This window comes from Erpetoichthys calabaricus, chromosome 7 (genome assembly GCF_900747795.2).
Source record: "Erpetoichthys calabaricus chromosome 7, fErpCal1.3, whole genome shotgun sequence".
Lineage (NCBI taxonomy): Eukaryota > Metazoa > Chordata > Cladistia > Polypteriformes > Polypteridae > Erpetoichthys > Erpetoichthys calabaricus.
In genome coordinates this window covers 107,449,662-107,468,033 of record NC_041400.2, presented here as the reverse complement: position 1 = coordinate 107,468,033, position 18,372 = coordinate 107,449,662, and the positions used below count along the sequence as shown (strand labels likewise).

Here is an 18,372-nt window from a genome sequence, read left to right as displayed (position 1 = left end):
TATATATACATCTGTGCTTTCTTTAGTAACATTAACTTAATTTAGTATATTCTCTACCTTTAATTTCATTCTTTTAGTAGTGGTCTTTCTTGCTAGCTATGTTATGCTGTGGAGATGCAGACAGTGTTCTCATTAAACTTCCCACAGGCAGCAGAATTAGAGTTTTGTTTATTTTAGAAAGTAAGTTTTTATTTCCAAGTAATCTTTTGTAACGGTGGTGAAATAAATAGTAATGCAGAAGAATGTACAGTACATTTAAGTCAAGATGATATAATCTGCAAGCAAAGAAAGTGTAGTTAATTTTTAATAAATCCTGCCTTATAGATTTATACAATCATGTCATTTGCCTGATACGTGGAATCTGGGAAAACTCAGACTTTCACTAGTCCTTTGTGAAAAAGCTGTTGTCCTCTGCTTTTGTTTCGGACAAGTGGTGTCAAGAAAAATATATGCAGTCCCAGGAAATTTTGTGTGTTTTCAAGTGGCATACATCAAATTTGTCTGAAAACCGTAGTGCATAGATGCTTCAGTGCACAAACTGTAAGCATTTAACACTTTGCCCCATTGTACTCTGAAGTCCAGTCTAAACTGTAGGAAAAGAATTTAAAAATAAATACACAAAGTCATGACAAAAAGGATTATGGACAGCAGAGTGGCATGGGGAACTTTTGTATTTTTCCTAAAGGTTAATTTTATCAACATTCAGCCACAAACAATGTTAAAAACATTTTGTTTGTTTAACATCAGAATTAAAATCTAAAGAATGTATTGAAATCATAATAAATTTAGCTACTGTGATGTTGCTCATATACCTATTATTTTGAAACCATATATATCAACGAATATACATATTTTAAAAATGAAATATTTAGATATGTCAGTCATTCAGTTGAGTAATGAATCAAAAAGGGACTAAAAAATTGGTTGCTCCACAACATTCTGCACAAGACAGACAATAAAAATGAAGCGAATCTAAAACAGTATTTTTTTTTAATTTTAAAACGCCAAAAAGAGTTAAGGGAAACAAATTTCTAAATTCCATTCAACACTAATGTTAAAACTATATTCCTGTGTTATGGGGAAATTTCTACATAAAGTTGTAGATTATTTGACTTAATGTCAGTACATCATGGACTGTTTTTGTAAGCTCATTTTTGGCTCCAAGAGTGATGACATATTTTATCAGTTGTTGCAAAGAAAACTAAAACAGATTTGTTTGACATGACAAAGAGTTTTAGAAACAGAAAATGTATAACATTTGTAAGCATCAATAATGCTATGCTTTTGCTGAAATAGCCTAAGCTTTAAGTGCTATCATTGACAATAAGCAGATGCTGAAGAAAATAATGTTTACAAGAATTGGGATTCAGTGGTGTGGAGGAGTGCTCAACATATGGGACAGAAAATTTAGCACAGATAAATTATACATTAGTTAGGAAATGGAAGAAAAATGTCTTTGTTTACATGGTCTTGACATGAGTAGAAACAACAGAAAGCAGTATAGTATCTAGTCTTTAGTTTAGTTTTTTTTTTTTCACTACACAGTTCATTATTTATCCTTCTTAGGAGATGTCCAACTAATACAAGAGCAATTTAAGCGATGCACAGATCCATAATACAGAAAACAAGTTTGACACCATATCCATTAAGAACTCATTATTAAGTGCATTATACACATGGAACATCTTTATCGTACTGTCAAAAGCATGGGAATGGATAATGATTTGTTATTTGAAATTGAACATTTTAATGATTTAAGAAGTTACATTCACTTAGTTGAGGCAAAAAAGGGTCAGTAAACTATAATATTTCAAAATTTAAAGTACTGCAACAAGTACACTGCCTTCGAATCAAATGTGAACTGCTAACGAGAGTAAACTAGCAAATTTTTTTACAGTGAAGTGAATAAAAGAAGGCAATCTTTCAGATTGTGCTAATTAAAATCTGAATGTAATAATATCTACACGGTAACGAAAAACTAGCTTTACTTTAGAATTAATAGAAAATGTACACTTTCTTCTGTTCTAATCACTATTAAATATAGTAACAACTACTTTTAAAATATCAATAATAAGGATAAAGGAAAAACGATAAAACAATCAAACAATCAGATAAGACTATAAATGCCTGGTGAATACCTGGCATGCAAAAGCACTCTTAGCTAACAAAATTATCACAGAAATCTATTGTGAAACAAATACAGGAGCTTAAATAGCAAGTTCTATAATAAATGAATGCCATTTGTGTCCATAAAAAGAATGACCTACAAGTAGCATATACAAGTACATAACAGTAAACACAGATAAATGGTTTTATTATCTCTGCCTTGATAGCAATGCCATAGGAATGCAAATAAAATGTGAATCCTCTGTTAAATAGCTTACACTTCTCACTGTAAGATCCTGGGGCCTCTCTTGACTAAAAGGTCACGGAGAAAACAAAGGAGCAAGTGTATGACAAAGTTAATAATGTAATGCTTAATGAAATCCATATATCTATGATTTATTTCAGTTTCTTATAGTCACAGGGAAATGAAACAAGAGGTTGACAATAAAAAATACCACCACCCTTGCTCCCGAGTACAGATAGCTTGCCTTCTAAGGGAGTTAGATAAGGCATATGGGAGCAATTGTAAATACCATAGAATTACTTTATTGTAATTTGTTGCAGTTTTTACTTACTTCACTATGTGTTTTACAACTTTCTCACAGCGGGTTTCTTTTAATAAGGTAACAGAGGTATTCATTTAATGAGGATTCACAAAGCCATACTCTATAATTGTCATCATATTTTTGTTTTTTTAGATGAAGCTGCCTTATTTTCACTTGACAATGTAGACGCTTGACCCAAGAATCTGTTACCTGCAAAGTTAGCTTAATTTTTTTTTTTTTTTTTTTTTTACAAACTAGCAAAGTAGCTTCAGTGCAACTGAGCAAAGCAGAGTAAAGAGTGATTGACGCTCATGTGAATGATATCACTGTATACAAAAAGAGTGATGCAAGACTTCCCAATGATTTTTATTGGCTCAGAACATTACGGTAGTGACAGGCACAAATTTAAGCTTGCGTGCTTATGCCCTGACTTCTTGCAAGGGCTATATTACTGTATTCCCCTTTAAAAGTGGATGTGTTGGGCAGAGCTGCACAGGGCAATAGCTAATCAGGTTTTGATTGGTTGCTGGAAAACAATATTTATGGGATGTGACAATACGACTACAGTGAATAATCAGATCGCTGGTACACAAGGTACAGGTAATATTTAAGAATTACCAATTATTCTACAGAACCCTTTGCAAGTTATCATGAACTCCACTTTCATAAACACTGCTCTAAGCAGTAATGTCCCAAGTAGAGCTGTTAGAGGATTTGGGGTTACTGTGATCCTAAGACTCTCTACTAAATAAGCAACATTTTTTTTACAAATGGGTGTAAGCATTCACAGAACACATGCACCAGTGATGCAGATGCCCGACAACATGTTTTACAAGATGGTTTTCTCCTTTATACATTTTGGATAATCAGTCAAATAAACATCTGTAATGTGCAATTTTAAATCATGTTACATCATGTTTTGCACATATTAAGAAAAAGTGTATTGATATTCTAAGTGAAAGGTCTCATTGACAACACTAAGAATATAGAGAGGTGTTCTTTTCAAAATAAATGGTATAATTTGGAACTGTAAACTTTATCTTTATAACAGATGAAAACTAATTTCTACAGCAGATAATGAAAGAATATTGGGGAAGTTGAACATGTTGCTTATCGTCAAATCTCTCATTAGACAGGAAGAAAAGTAAATATTCTGTTTGAGGGTTTATTTGAGAGACATTATAAGGATGTATATACAGTGCATCCAGAAAGTATTCACAGCGCATCACTTTTTCCAACTTTTGTTATGTTACAGCCTTATTCCAAAATGGATTAAATTCATTTTTTTCCTCAGAATTCTGCACACAACACCCCATAATGACAACGTTAAAAAAGTTTACTTGAGGTTTTTGCAAATTTATTAAAAATAAAAAAAACTGAGAAATCACATGTACATGAGTATTCACAGCCTTTGCTCAATACTTTGTCGATGCACCTTTGGCAGCAATTACAGCCTCAAGTCTTTTTCAATATAATGCCACAAGCTTGGCACACCTATCCTTGGCCAGTTTCGCCCATTCCTCTTTACAGCACCTCTCAAGCTCCGTCAGGTTGGATGGGAAGCATCGGTGCACAGCCATTTTAAGATCTCTCCAGAGATGTTCAATCGGATTCAAGTCTGGGCTCTGGCTGGGCCACTCAAGGACATTCACAGAGTTGTCCTGAAGCCACTCCTTTGATATCTTGGCTGTGTGCTTAGGGTTGTTGTCCTGCTGAAAGATGAACCGTCGCCCCAGTCTGAGGTCAAGAGTGCTCTGGAGCAGGTTTTCATCCAGGATGTCTCTGTACATTGCTGCAGTCATCTTTCCCTTTATCCTGACTAGTCTCCCAGTTCCTGCCACTGAAAAACATCCCCACAGCATGATGCTGCCACCACCATGCTTCACTGTAGGGATGGTGCCAGGTTTCCTCCAAACGTGACGCCTGGCATTCACACCAAAGAGTTCAATCTTTGTCTCATCAGACCAGAGAATTTTCTTTCTCATGGTCTGAGAGTCTTTCAGGTGCCTTTTGGCAAACTCCAGGCGGGCTGCCATGTGCCTTTTACTAAGGAGTGGCTTCCGTCTGGCCTCTCTACCATACAGGCCTGATTGGTGGATTGCTGCAGAGATGGTTGTCCTTCTGGAAGGTTCTCCTCTCTCCACAGAGGACCTCTGGAGCTCTGACAGAGTGACCATCGGGTTCTTGGTCACCTCCCTGTCTAAGGCCCTTCTCCCCCGATCACTCAGTTTAGATGGCTGGCCAGCTCTAGAAAGAGTCCTGGTGGTTTCGAACTTCTTCCACTTACGGATGATGGAGGCCACTATGCATATTGGGACCTTCAAAGCAGCAGAAATTTTTCTGTAACCTTCCCCAGATATGTGCCTCGAGACAATCCTGTCTCGGAGGTCTACAGACAATTCCTTTGACTTCATGGTTGGTTTGTGCTCTGACATGAACTGTCAACTGTAGGACCTTATATAGATAGGTGTGTGCCTTTCCAAATCATGTCCAGTAAACTGAATTTACCACAGGTGGACTCCAATTAAGCTGCAGAAACATCTCAAGGATGATCAGGGGAAACAGGATGCACCTGAGCTCAATTTCGAGCTTCACGGCAAAGGCTGTGAATACTTATGTACATGTGCTTTCTCAATTATTTTATTTTTAATAAATTTGCAAAAACCTCAAGTAAACTTTTTTCACGTTGTCATTATGGGGTGTTGTGTGTAAAATTCTGAGGAAAAAAATGAATTTAATCCATTTTGGAATAAGGCTGTAACATAAGAAAATGTGGAAAAAGTGATGCGCTGTGAATACTTTCCGGATGCACTGTATGTTCAGTATATAAATGTGGAGAGAGAGAGAAGGCAAGAGAAAGAGCAAGAGAGAAAGAGACAAAAAACAGTTATTTGGCAACAATGCCTTGAGCACTAACAGAATTTATGTTTAGTGGGAGGAAGAGATGTAGTTTCTAGAGGTAATAATTTTAAGTGAAGTATTCTGACAGCTTCCTTTTGCTTCTCCAAAACAACTTGCATCTTAAGTTACTGTGTTAGATGTTTTAATATACACTGTTATGTCTTACCATATTCTCCCTTGCTCACACAATGTTCTGAACAGTGCAATTCTGTTTGAGAATTGTTTCTATTGCTTGGAGCAAATTTCATTGATGTTGAGGATATATAGTGGGGCAGTAGGTAGGGCTACTGCCACATGGTTTCAATGTTCTGGTCTCAAATGTCACACCTGGATGTTGTATGTGTGATACTGTATCTGCATATTCCCCATGGGCTTACAAGGATTCCCCTACAGTCACTCTAGTTTTCCTCTCACATCCCCAAAGAAATAATACTTAGGTTGACTAATGTTCCTAAATTGGCCCTGTGTGATTGCAGATGTATGTGGAGCAGGACTTTTGATGGACTACTACTGTGTCCATGGTTGTTAACTGCTGAAACTGGCTCTACCTTTCTTTTAACATTGAACAGGAAAAAATAGGTTTCACAATGCCACATTATGCTACTCTTATGTTATTTTGCATTGTTTATTATATTAAATACTATATCTGGGATATTGATCTGGTCAGTTAAGTAGCAGAGAGGGTTGTTAATCAGTTTCAGCTGCTTTGGTGTTAATGAAATTACATGTGCACTAGAGGGGCAACCATTAGATGACCCCCAAAACAGGAATGGTTTAACAGGTTTTTTTTTTTTTTTTTTTTTTTTTACTAGTTTTGCATTTGGCTACGGGCAGTGCCACTACTGGTAGCATGAGGTTATACCTGAACCCTATAGATGTTGCACAGGTAGTCCAACTTCTCCAGGATAGCACATGAATACGTGCCATTGCCAGAAGGATGTCTGTGTCTCCCAGCACAGTCTCAAGGGAATGGAGGAGATTCCAGTTGACAGGCAGTTACTCTAGGAGAGCTGGATAAGGCCGCAGAAGGTCCTTAACCCATCAGCAGGTCATGGTGTCTGCTCCTTTGGACAAGGAGGAACAGGATGAGCACTGGCAGAACCCTACAAAATAACCTCCAGCAGGCCACTGGTGTGAATGTCTCTCACCAAACAGTCAGAAACAGACTTCATGAGGGTGGCCTAAGGGCCCGATGTCCTCTAGTGGGACCTGTGTTCACTGCCCGGCACCATGGAGCTCGATATATATGGGAATCCTGTTTTTCTCTATGATGAAAAGTCATGTGATGCTTTCCAACTTGCACCTTTTGTTGTCAAGAGAGCCTCTGGAAATCTACAACCCTTTAATATATTATACTCCTTTAATGTATTATACTCCTAAATATCTCTATGTTTTAAAATACGGTAAAATTAGAAAAACTGCCTTAACCCATTCATAAAACCTGCTACATGAAGAGATGCACTATTGAATGGGAGTGCTGAATGTAAGCAATCACATTAGGGAAGCAAAAGGATGTACAACATATAAAGGCTGTGTGATTAGACAAAATGTCTTTTCTAGGTAAAAGTTTATTTAGCAGTGTCAATTGCACTACTATTCCTGTAAAAATAAGATCTAGAAAGAAGACCATTACTTGTTTGTTCATCTGAACCACAATTCTTTTTCCTAAGAAGGAATTCATGCACTCACCTAAACTGTCTACTCCTAAAGCTTTCCCAATAATTAAGACCTGAACCCCAAATCATCACTCTTTCATGGGTATCTATACTAATAAAAGGCAAAGCCCTCACTGACTGACTGACTCACTCACTCACTCATCACTAATTCTCCAACTTCCCGTGTAGGTAGAAGGCTGAAATTTGGCAGGCTCATTCCTTACAGCTTACTTACAAAAGTTAGGCAGGTTTCATTCCGAAATTCTATGCATAATGGTCATAACTGGAACCTGTTTTTTGTCCATATACTCTAATGGAGGAGGCGGAGTCACGTATCGCGTCATCACGTATTACGCCTCCTATGTAATCACGTGAACTGAAAACAAGGAAGAGATTTACAGCACGAGTCAAACGCGGGAACGAAGGTAAATGACGTTAATTCTTGAGTGTCTTTTAATACTGTGTAAGCATACATATTAACACATGTGCAATTAAACGTGTGCATTTACGGGGCGATTTCTCAGGCTTAAAAGCTCGCCTTTTATTAAAAAGGTAACTGCAAACTGTTTTCATTCTGAAGGGCACAAACCACGTTAGATTTCATGCTCAAGAGTAAGCTCAGCACACAGCTTGGTAATATTACAACAGGAGGGGCGAACTGACAACGTGGTATACAAAGAGATCCTTAACAAATAATTATTGATTCATTTTCCCTCAGTTTAAAAAGGTTTACTTTTCTTCTTAATAAAAATTTTAAAGCAGTACTTCGCCACTGCGAAGCGCGGGTATTTTGATATATATCAAAATATATCGCGTCATCACGCCTCCCCTGTAAGCACGTGAACTGACCCGCTGCCGTTTGCAATGCCATATTCGCGAGATACAAGTTTAATGAGAACACACGAGGTATAAACGACAGTTTGGATCACTTTGTAATAGAGTTAAAATTGCTGTAGCGAGAAACTTTTAACTGCCGGGTCTTAGCTAACATTAAATAAACCCGTGGACATCGCAACATCACACAAGAGAGCGGCACACGTGAAGTGACTGAACGCAGCAGGAGTGACCACTTTGATGAATCAAACCTGTTCAAAAAACACATTACACAATTGATAACATACGAAAACAATATGAAACCGATTGTGGATTTGCATACAGCCACTTAATCTTTGTGACGGCACGAGACTTCAGGTCACGTGTCTGCAAAAGAACCTCATTGAGGTAACTATTTTTACTGGCGGTGGCTCAGGGGAGAGAGGTTTTATTCCTCGCATCCCCGTTATACCCTCTGATCTCCCATTTCAATTCAAACGCCTACAATTTCCACTAAGGCTCTGCTTCGCAATGACAATAAGTCTCAGGGACAGACCCTACAAAAGGTTGGCATTGATTTGAGGCAGGACTGCTTTTCACATGGCCAACTGTACGTTGCATGCTCAACAGTAAGCTCAGCACACAGCTTGGTCATATTACAACGGGAGGGGCGAACTGACAACGTGGTACACAAAGAGATCCTTAACAAATAATTATTGATTCATTTTCCCTCAGTTAAAAAAGGTTTACTTTTCTTCTTAATAAAAATTTTAAAGCAGTACTTCGGCGCTGCGAAGCGCGGGTATTTTGATATATGTGTCAATGTATGTATGTATGTATGTATGTCTAGATATATGTAGATATGTATATATATGTAGATGTGTATATGCATATATATATGTATATATGTACATATATATATATATGTAGATATGTATATATATATATGTGTATATATATGTAGATATGTATATATATGTAGATATGTAAATATATATGTATATATATGTGTCTGTGTATATATATATATCTGTCAAATAAGATTTTTTTTCTCCCTAAATAATAAAAACCATCATTTAAAAACTGCATTTTGTGTTTACGTGTGTTATATTTGACTAATGGTTAAATGTGTTTGATGATCAGAAACATTTTGTGTGACAAACATGCAAAAGAATAAGAAATCAGGAAGGGGGCAATATGTATGTATATATATATATATATATATATATATATATATATATATATATATATATATATATATATAAATATGTGGATGTGTATATGTATATATATATATATGTAGATATGTGTATATGTAGATATGTATATATATGTATATGTATATATATGTTTATGTGTGTGTATATTATATATATATAAAAGACAGCAACACTCATAACAATGACAACATAATTACTGTACGTTATTTTTAAAATGTTTCCTTTTCTTTTTCATAACCTCTTTAACACACTACTTCTCCGCTGCAAAGCGCGGGTATTTTGCTAGTATATATATATATATATATATATATATATCTATAATAATAAAAGGCAAAGCCCTCACTGACTGACTGACCGACTCACTCACTGACTGACTCATCACTAATTCTCCAACTTCCCGTGTAGGTGGAAGGCTGAAATTTGGCAGGCTCATTCCTTACAGCTTACTTACAAAAGTTAGGCAGGTTTCATTTCGAAATTCAAAGCGTAATGGTCATAACTGGAACATATTTTTTGTCCATACACTGTAATGGAGGAGGCGGAGTCACGTATCGCGTCATCACGCCTCCTACGTAATCACGTGAACTAAAAACAAGGAAGACATTTACAGCACGAGTCACACGCGGGAACGAAGGTAAATGACGTTAATTTTTGACTGTCTTTTAATACTGTGTAAGCATACATATTAACACATGTGCAATTAAACGTGTGCATTTACGGGGTGATTTCTCAGGCTTAAAAGCTCACCTTTTATCAAACGCGGGAACAAAGGTAACTGACGTTGTTCACTGTCTTTTAATACTGTGTAACCATACATATTAACACATGTGCAATTAAACGTGTGCATTTACGGGGTGATTTCTCAGGCTTAAAAGCTCGCCTTTTACTAAAAAGGTAAATGCAAAACTATTTTCAATCAGTTTATTGAAACGCTCCCGTTAAGGATTGCAATAACATATTCGCGAGATAAAAGAACGAAGTAGGGGGAAATGGAGGAACAGCCGCACACAGCGAAGAGCAAAAAATTAATTAAACAATTGAGAACGGAGCGAGTTAAGCATACAAGCATGTTCATAAGGGAAACAAAGCACGGTGTAAAACGTAAGTTTAAATTAAGTTTATAGAAACGCTCCCGCGGCGGATTGCAATAACATATTCGCGAGATAAAAGTTTAATGAGAAGACACGAGGTATAAACGAACCACACGCCGTGGCGCAACGTTAGGGGCAACAGTTTCAACCATTCTATGATCTGCTTCTCGCAACTGAAAGACGGCACATGGTGGATGTTAGCCGACTTGCTGACCGCAATGTTAGGGGCTTCAACTATGGCGCTGACGCCACATCTCAGTGCCAACACTTTGCAGACTGTACTTAAAAGACACGCCCTCCTCACTGGACAGTTAAAAACACCAATCAAACTAACGATGACATCAAGTATTACCCAATCAAAAGTAGGAAAGGAGGCATCTTCATAAAATGCGTGTGGGATGATTTGCATGAGACGCTGCTTTAAAAAAAAAATGATAAAAAAAATACGGGATAAATCCCGTCCAGTATTGATTCAAAACGGGACGCGCAATTTCATTCTCAAACGCGCCACGATTCCGTATTTTAAAGGACGGGTGGCAACCCTACAGTGCCAGGTAACCACCCATACAATCAGATTGTGATTCAGACTAGGAATGCAATGAATGTAATTACCCCGATCTACATACAAGGCGAAAGTCTTGCAACATTCAAAGATGATGGTTTGGGATAAGTACACCATACAACATAAAAGAGCTTATGAAGCCTTGAACCGAAAAAAGCAACATCTCAGAGATCGTAAAAAAAAAAATAGGAGGTAATGTCGTTTTACTCGCTGTAGATTTTAGTCAAACATTACCAGTTATTCCACGAGGGAGACCAGCAGATGAACTCAACGCGTGTTTAAAATCCATGCTTCTTCCACGCTCGGTTATATGTCGCGTGTTCTCCGGTAGGTGCACCAAAAAATGTATACATTTAAGCATGTAATGGGCAAACAAAAAATGAGGTATACCCGAAGGCACTGCAGTAGTACTTAATGTAACTTTACTTCTTAAATGTTAATGTTTTACTGTTTAATAATTTATACGCTTCTTATATGTTGTTCAAATTCTTTTATCAAAATACCACTGACAGCGCAATGCACGATAACATGGAGTGAATACACCATACGCATCCGCCCACGGCTGCCCTGCTGTGCGCAGATAGGAGTTGATTCTACAATAAAATAAAATAAAGATAAAAAGAGTAAAACAATCATCACCCATAAAGCGTGTGTGTGTGTATATATGTGTATATATATATGTTGATATGTGGATGTGTACATGTATATATATATATATATATATATATATATATATATATATATATATATATATATATATGTAGATATGTATATATATATATATATATGTGTATATGTATATGTATATATATGTTTATATGTGTGTGTGTGTATTTTATATATATAAAACACAGCAACACTCATAACAATGACAACACAATTACATTGACAATCATGTTACGTTATTTTTAAAATGTTTCCTTTTTTTTCATAACCTCTTTAACACACTACTTCTCCGCTGCGAAGCGCGGGTATTTTGCTAGTATATATATATATATATACAGTGATCCCTCGCTATATCGCGCTTCCCCTTTCGCGGCTTCACTCTATCGCGGATTTTATATGTAAGCATATTTAAATATATATCGCAGATTTTTTGCTGGTTCGCGGATTTCTGGTACATGCTTCCTCAGTTGGTTTGCCTAGTTGATTTCATACAAGGGACGCTATTGGCAGATGGCTGAGAAGCTACCCAACGTACTTTTCTCTCTCTCTCTCTCTTGCGCTGACTTTTTCTGATCCTGACGTAGGGGGATTGAGCAGGGGGGCTGTTCGCACACCTAGACGATACGGACGCTCGTCTAAAAATGCTGAAAGATTATCTTCACGTTGGCTACCTTCTGTGCGGCTGCTTCGTGAACCGACATGCTGCATAGTGCTTCGCATACTTAAAAGCACAAAGGGCACGTATTGATTTTTTATCTGTCTCTCTCTCTCTCTGCTCCTGATGGAGGGGGTGTGAGCTGCCGCCTTCAACAGCTTTGTGCCGCGGTGCTTCGCATACTTAAAAGCAAACAGCCCTATTGATTTGTTTGCTCCTTTGAAGAGGAAGATATGTTTGCATTCTTTTAATTGTGAGACTGAACTGTCATCTCTGTCTTGTCATGGAGCACAGTTTAAACTTTTGAAAAAGAGACAAATGTTTGTTTGCAGTGTTTGAATAACGTCCCTGTCTCTCTACAACCTCCTGTGTCTCTGCGCAAATCTGTGACTCAAGCATGACAATATAAAAATAACCATATAAACATATGGTTTCTACTTCACGGATTTTCTTATTTCGCGGGTGGCTCTGAAACGCAACCCCCGCGATGGATGGATGGATGGATGGATGGATGGATGGATGGATGGATAGATAGAGATGTGCAATTAAACATGTGCATTTACGGGGTGATTTCTCAGGCTTAAAGCTCGAAGTGATCACTCGAGTGAAGGCAGCTTCACAAAAAAAACAGATCCTTAACAAACTGTTATTGGTATATTTTACCTCAATTTTAAAAGGTTTTCTTTTCTTCTTAATAAAAATTTAAAAGCAGAACTTCGCCGGTGCGAACTGCGGGGATTTGAGCGACTGACGCATGCAGACATATTCATGAGTGCAGGTACTTCGGAAAGAAAGCACCGTGTAAACCTAAAGTTTAAGTTAAGTTCATAGACCCACAAAAGGTTGCCATTGATTTCAGGCAAGATTGCTTTTCTCCTGTACAAGTATACGTTGCATTCTCAAGAGCGTGCTTGCACGGCTTGGTCATATTACAACCGGAGTGCTGAACTGACAACGTGATATACAAACAGAACAATCGTAAAAACAGGATTAAATAAAAAGGCTGCTTCTGTTGGCAAAGCAACGAAAAAGGAAGACCTTATATGACGTTCGTTTATAAAACAGCGGAGAGGCTGTGTGAAGTCAGCTTCACAAAAAAACAGATCCTTAACAAATTGTTATTGGTAGATTTTCACTCAATTTAAAAAGGTTTTCTTCTTAATAAAAATTTAAAAGCAGTACTTCGCCGCTGCAAAGCACGGGTATGTATATATATATATATATATATATATAGATAGATATATGAGATATATGTGTATGTATGTAGATATGTAGATATGTATATATGTGTATATATATGTAGATATGTAAATATGTGTCTGTATGTGTATATATATATATATATATATATATATATATATATATATATATATATATATATATATATATATATGTGTGTGTGTGTGTGTGTGTGTATGTATGTGTGTATATGTATGTGTATATATATGTTGATATATGTATATATATGTGGATGTGTATATGTATATATATATATATGTATATATGTAGATATGTGTATATGTAGATATGTATATATAAGTATATATGTTTATGTATATATATGTTTACATAACCTCTTTAACACACTACTTCTCCGCTGCGAAGCGCGGGTATTTTGCTAGTACTAGAATAAAATTCAACTTTTTAAGTCAATATCTTATCAGGGTCAACATTTCAAAAGTTTGTTACTTACCTGCTGTTGAAGACGGTGCTTATCATCTTCCAGCTGTTTAGCCTTTAACCTCTCCAACTCAACTTGATGGGCACAATCTTCCCGAATTCGTCTGCTGGTGTCCTGTAACTCTCTCATTCCACGCTCATGGTCAGATTGCATTTCCTTCCTCATTTTCTTCAGCTTCAGAAAAAAAGATAATAATGGTAAAAATAATGTGTATTTAACCTTTAATATAAAAACATTTTATTTTGTATTATCTAACAAACATAAAAAACAACACACTGTGTAAGTACAGTTAAATTAAAGTTCTCTTCCAGAAATATGTATTTACTCATTTTCTAAATCCTCTTATTCAAATAGGAGTAGTGGTGCACTGACTCTACGTATAATTTCCATAGCCAGAACCAACTTGCTGAATGCTTTTTCATAATGATGTACAGTATATGCTTAATTTAGATGCAAAAGAAAATTTGATTATGCAACCTTACATTACTTGACAACCACCAAGCTGAACAAATAATTGTCATGTTCTTTTAAAACAAAACAAATTTAGTACATTTCTAAACAAATTTAGTACATCGTTTACACTTTTATTCTCAAAAACAGTATTCAGCTAAATAGCAGCAACAGTAATTATATATTTCATACACAAAAATATTTAAAATGATCAAAATTAGCAGGTGAAATAAAATATAAATTTAAAGGCAAATAAAAAATACAGGAGTAAATGATCCTATTTGCAATTAAAAGTTCCATATCAGAAACAAACTAAAACATACTATTTTCAAATATTAAAGGAGAGACTATGTAGCCAAGTAGTCCATGGTAAAAAGGTATAATCATACTTCACACTGCCTCTAGAGGATGACTGATCAGAAATATGGATGCTGGTTTATACCAAGGGATTTTGGTTGTGACTGTTCAAAGACAGTTAAGATGGTGTCTGTGCTGAAAATATAATGTACCTCTTTATACACTTTACAAAAGGACTACCAGTGATAGAAATGCTGAATTCAAAAAATGACATTTCATTGTCAGTTCTCTATACTTGACTGTGCCTTCCAAACTTGGAAGCACTGTAATCATCAATGAGCACATTGAAAATTGAAAAAACAGAAAGCTTTATGTTTGGATAAGATGTTGAACTTCATTTAGACCTATTAACACTCATCTGCACATAAATACAATGAGAGCACAAATGTATAATTCATTGATGTCTGAAGTTCTGTATTTATGCCATTTCTGGCCAATAAAGATATTGAAGACTGGCCATATTATGTACCTGTACCAAGGACAAAAACGTTTCTCACATTTTCTATTCAATAGTTGGCTCCTTTCTATCAAGTAATAACTGGTAATTGTTAAAAAGAGACACCCTGCTTAATAACACATAAAAATGAGATAAATTTAGCAGAAAAGGTTTATTTTATGTATTATATAAACATGCATTCAAAATCCATTTTTATGGTAAGTCAAAAACTCTTTCTTTACATTATAATTTTTTTTAAATCCGTTTGTTTAGGAAAAGCAACATACCAATTACATGAGTAGCTATTCCAGAGGGCCCAAGTACCAGACATACTCTGGTATCCTCATGCCATCATTAACATACATGTGGGATGATGAATTAGAAGCCTCCCAGTCTTGTGCAATATTAGAAACACATGAAACTGTTATTCCTACAAATCCTCAAGTCTATATGATAGCAATTATATTCTTATCAAGGCTATCACCTGTACATATAGCTGGAAAATCTTGTATCTATAGCTACGTCCAGCATCCTCTGTTAGTCTTTATCTAAGTAGCAGCTCATCATTGTTAAATAATTCCTAGCTGTTAGTTTAGTTCAATAGTGTTGCGAGTACAAGCTTTCTGGCTGGGGTAAGTGGAGTTTCCAGCTTTTATTTCTTCTTGACAAAATGTTTTTCATATGTCTTGTTACAGTGCCTCTAGATGGAAAGTGGTATTCTACTTCAAATAACAGATTAGCAGCTTTTGCTGTCAATCATGCTGATTGGCACCATGTCTTGCGCTATCGTTGTACATTGCAGCACCTCTGCTGAAATGAGAGGTGCTGTAGTCTGGCCTGGCAAGGGACAATATGAACAGTTTTTTGTAAATTTTAAATCATCATAATCGGTTTAACAGCAATTTTCCAGGGGTACCCAGCAAGGCCTTACTGAAATTTTTAAAGAATAATTATATTTACAAAAAGCACCAAAGTGAGGGAAAGTGCTTAGTAGTTTAGAGTTATGCACTACAAGTAAAGTAAGTGTGTAGATTATTGGATTCAAATTAAATTTTCACTCATAAAAAATGTAAATAATCCCATGTTTAGACATCTGCATACGAATGTGTATTTGTCAAAAAAAACTATCTTGGGAGTATAGGCAGGCAGCATGGTGTAGTGGTTAAGGTTTTGGACTTCAAACACAGATTATGGGTTCAAATCCTGCTACTGATACTAAGAAAGAGCAAGTCACTTCATCTGCCTGTGCTCTAATTAGAAAAACAAATGAAATGTAACCAATTGTATTCCAAACATTGTAATGATTTGGATAAAAATGTCAGCCAAATAAGAAAATGTAATTATCCAAACCATCTAAGAAAATCCCAATTAAAAATAAATACAGATAGAGTAGAGAGAGAGAGAGAAAATATATTCACGAAAAATTTTAGCTCACTTCTGCTACCTACAAGTGACAAAGCTGGTTTAATTCGTAATAATTATACCATTTCATTTGGCAGTGTAAATTATCAAATATCTGCATATCATTTATAAAGAAAGGAAAACATTAAATACTAAAATTAAAGCAAGTGACTGAATTAATACAAAGATTAACAAAATGTCAAAGTGTATTAGAAAATGTGTTAAGTTGGAGTCTGCATGTATAAAGAAAGATATGGTAAGTAACATACAGTGAAAGAAATATTAAATGTCACTAAGCACAACAACGGGGTGCAGTCATATACTAGAGTCCCATGATATTTGCTCCATGACCAAAGCAGCATTGTTAGGAGTACAACCATGTTGTGTTTGAGGTTGGAGTCCCCCTATAAATTTCCTTCCTGATTCCCATTATTCCGTAAGAAAAAAAGTAACAGAACTCTATACTGAAGGTAGGTGGCTCTAGGGTGGGTAGGTCTATATGTAGAGTCTTATTAATGCCTGATCTCTTGTTCCTACATGAAACAGTAATAACTTGTGTCTGTAACAGCGCAATATTATACTTAAACGTGGAGTGACAACCAACATTGGTGTTAAATGGTCACCTATAACTGGTGATGTACAAATTATAAGTGTAAAAGCAAAGAGCAAAGGCTAGCTGGCATAGAGGTAGAGATGCAAATTAAAATAAGACAGTTAAGCTACAGTTTTGAAACAGCCGAGGAAAAAGGAGGGCAACTATCTCCTTCAGTAGGAACTTGGCCATTCCACACACAGCAAATTAGGATCATTACTTTAGGTTTTCACGTGGTTTAAATGTTCTTTCTTTATTCTCTGTGACAAAGTAATGAAGTCAAATAGAACATATACACAACCATCTGGTTTATTAAAAAAAAAAAAAAAACACAACTCCACACCAACCTCTAATTCAGAAAATGCAAGGTGCTGTTCTCTTTTTTCCAGATCAGCATAGGTTTTCTGAAGCTGTTCCTGGAGAGCAGTGTACTCTGCTACCTGTGGAATAAGTGAAATTAGTTGATAATTTTATATATAATAACATATACTGATTGAAACCATAATTCCAACACTCATTATTGGAGTGAAATTACAAAGATCACTTATAAAATAAAAAAAACAAATGAGAACAGGAAAACAATAACAACTGTGAATATTAACAGTGATCATGCAGTGTTTGAATATTTCATCAGACCATCTCTTGCAGCAATCACTTTTAAAAACCTTGGGCGCTTAGGATAGGTAGACTTTATTATCCCAGAGGGAATCTTGTCTACAGCAGGAAAGTACAAAAACAGAAGATATTGCTACAGAGATCCAATAAGTAAACAACGAAACAACATTTGACAACCAATGTTATTACATAAACACACATTCAAGATTAGTACAAAAATGAATAATTACTTTCAACAGTGCGCAAAACAATAACACAGAATTTAACATTTAATATTTAGCAGTATCCCTAATAGTAACTAAATTTAAAATGCTTATAGTTCTAGGAATAAAAGAGTTCTTAAACCTGTTGCTCTTTACCTTTGGAAACCTAAATCTGAGGCCTGGTGACAACAGCTAGAATTTATAGAAAAGAGGATTGTATCTGTCTGACAGAACCTTTCTAACTTGTTTGCAATATGTTTTAGTGATAGAGGTCTGCTGTAAACCAATAATTTTACTGCTAATTTTTATAATGTTGTTAAGATGATTTATATTCTTTTTGCCGAGGTTGCCAAACCAATACAAAAAAGCAAATGTAACAATGGATTCAATAAAGAACTTGTTAAAAGGTGTCATTATGGTTTT

The 18,372-nt window shown here is 35.8% G+C and overlaps 1 protein-coding gene across 1 annotated transcript in view; it reads right to left on the bottom strand.

Moving 5' to 3' along the window:
- The window catches only part of LOC114654609 (centrosomal protein of 120 kDa), a 126,891-nt gene that overhangs the window by 49,330 nt on the left and 59,189 nt on the right, over positions 1-18,372 (bottom strand). Inside the window, exons 16-17 of the mRNA XM_028805243.2 lie at positions 17,479-17,571; positions 13,908-14,069 (exon numbers count right to left, since the gene is read on the bottom strand). Coding sequence (XP_028661076.1) covers positions 13,908-14,069; positions 17,479-17,571 — 255 coding nt within the window. The remainder of the gene's footprint in view (positions 1-13,907; positions 14,070-17,478; positions 17,572-18,372) is intronic.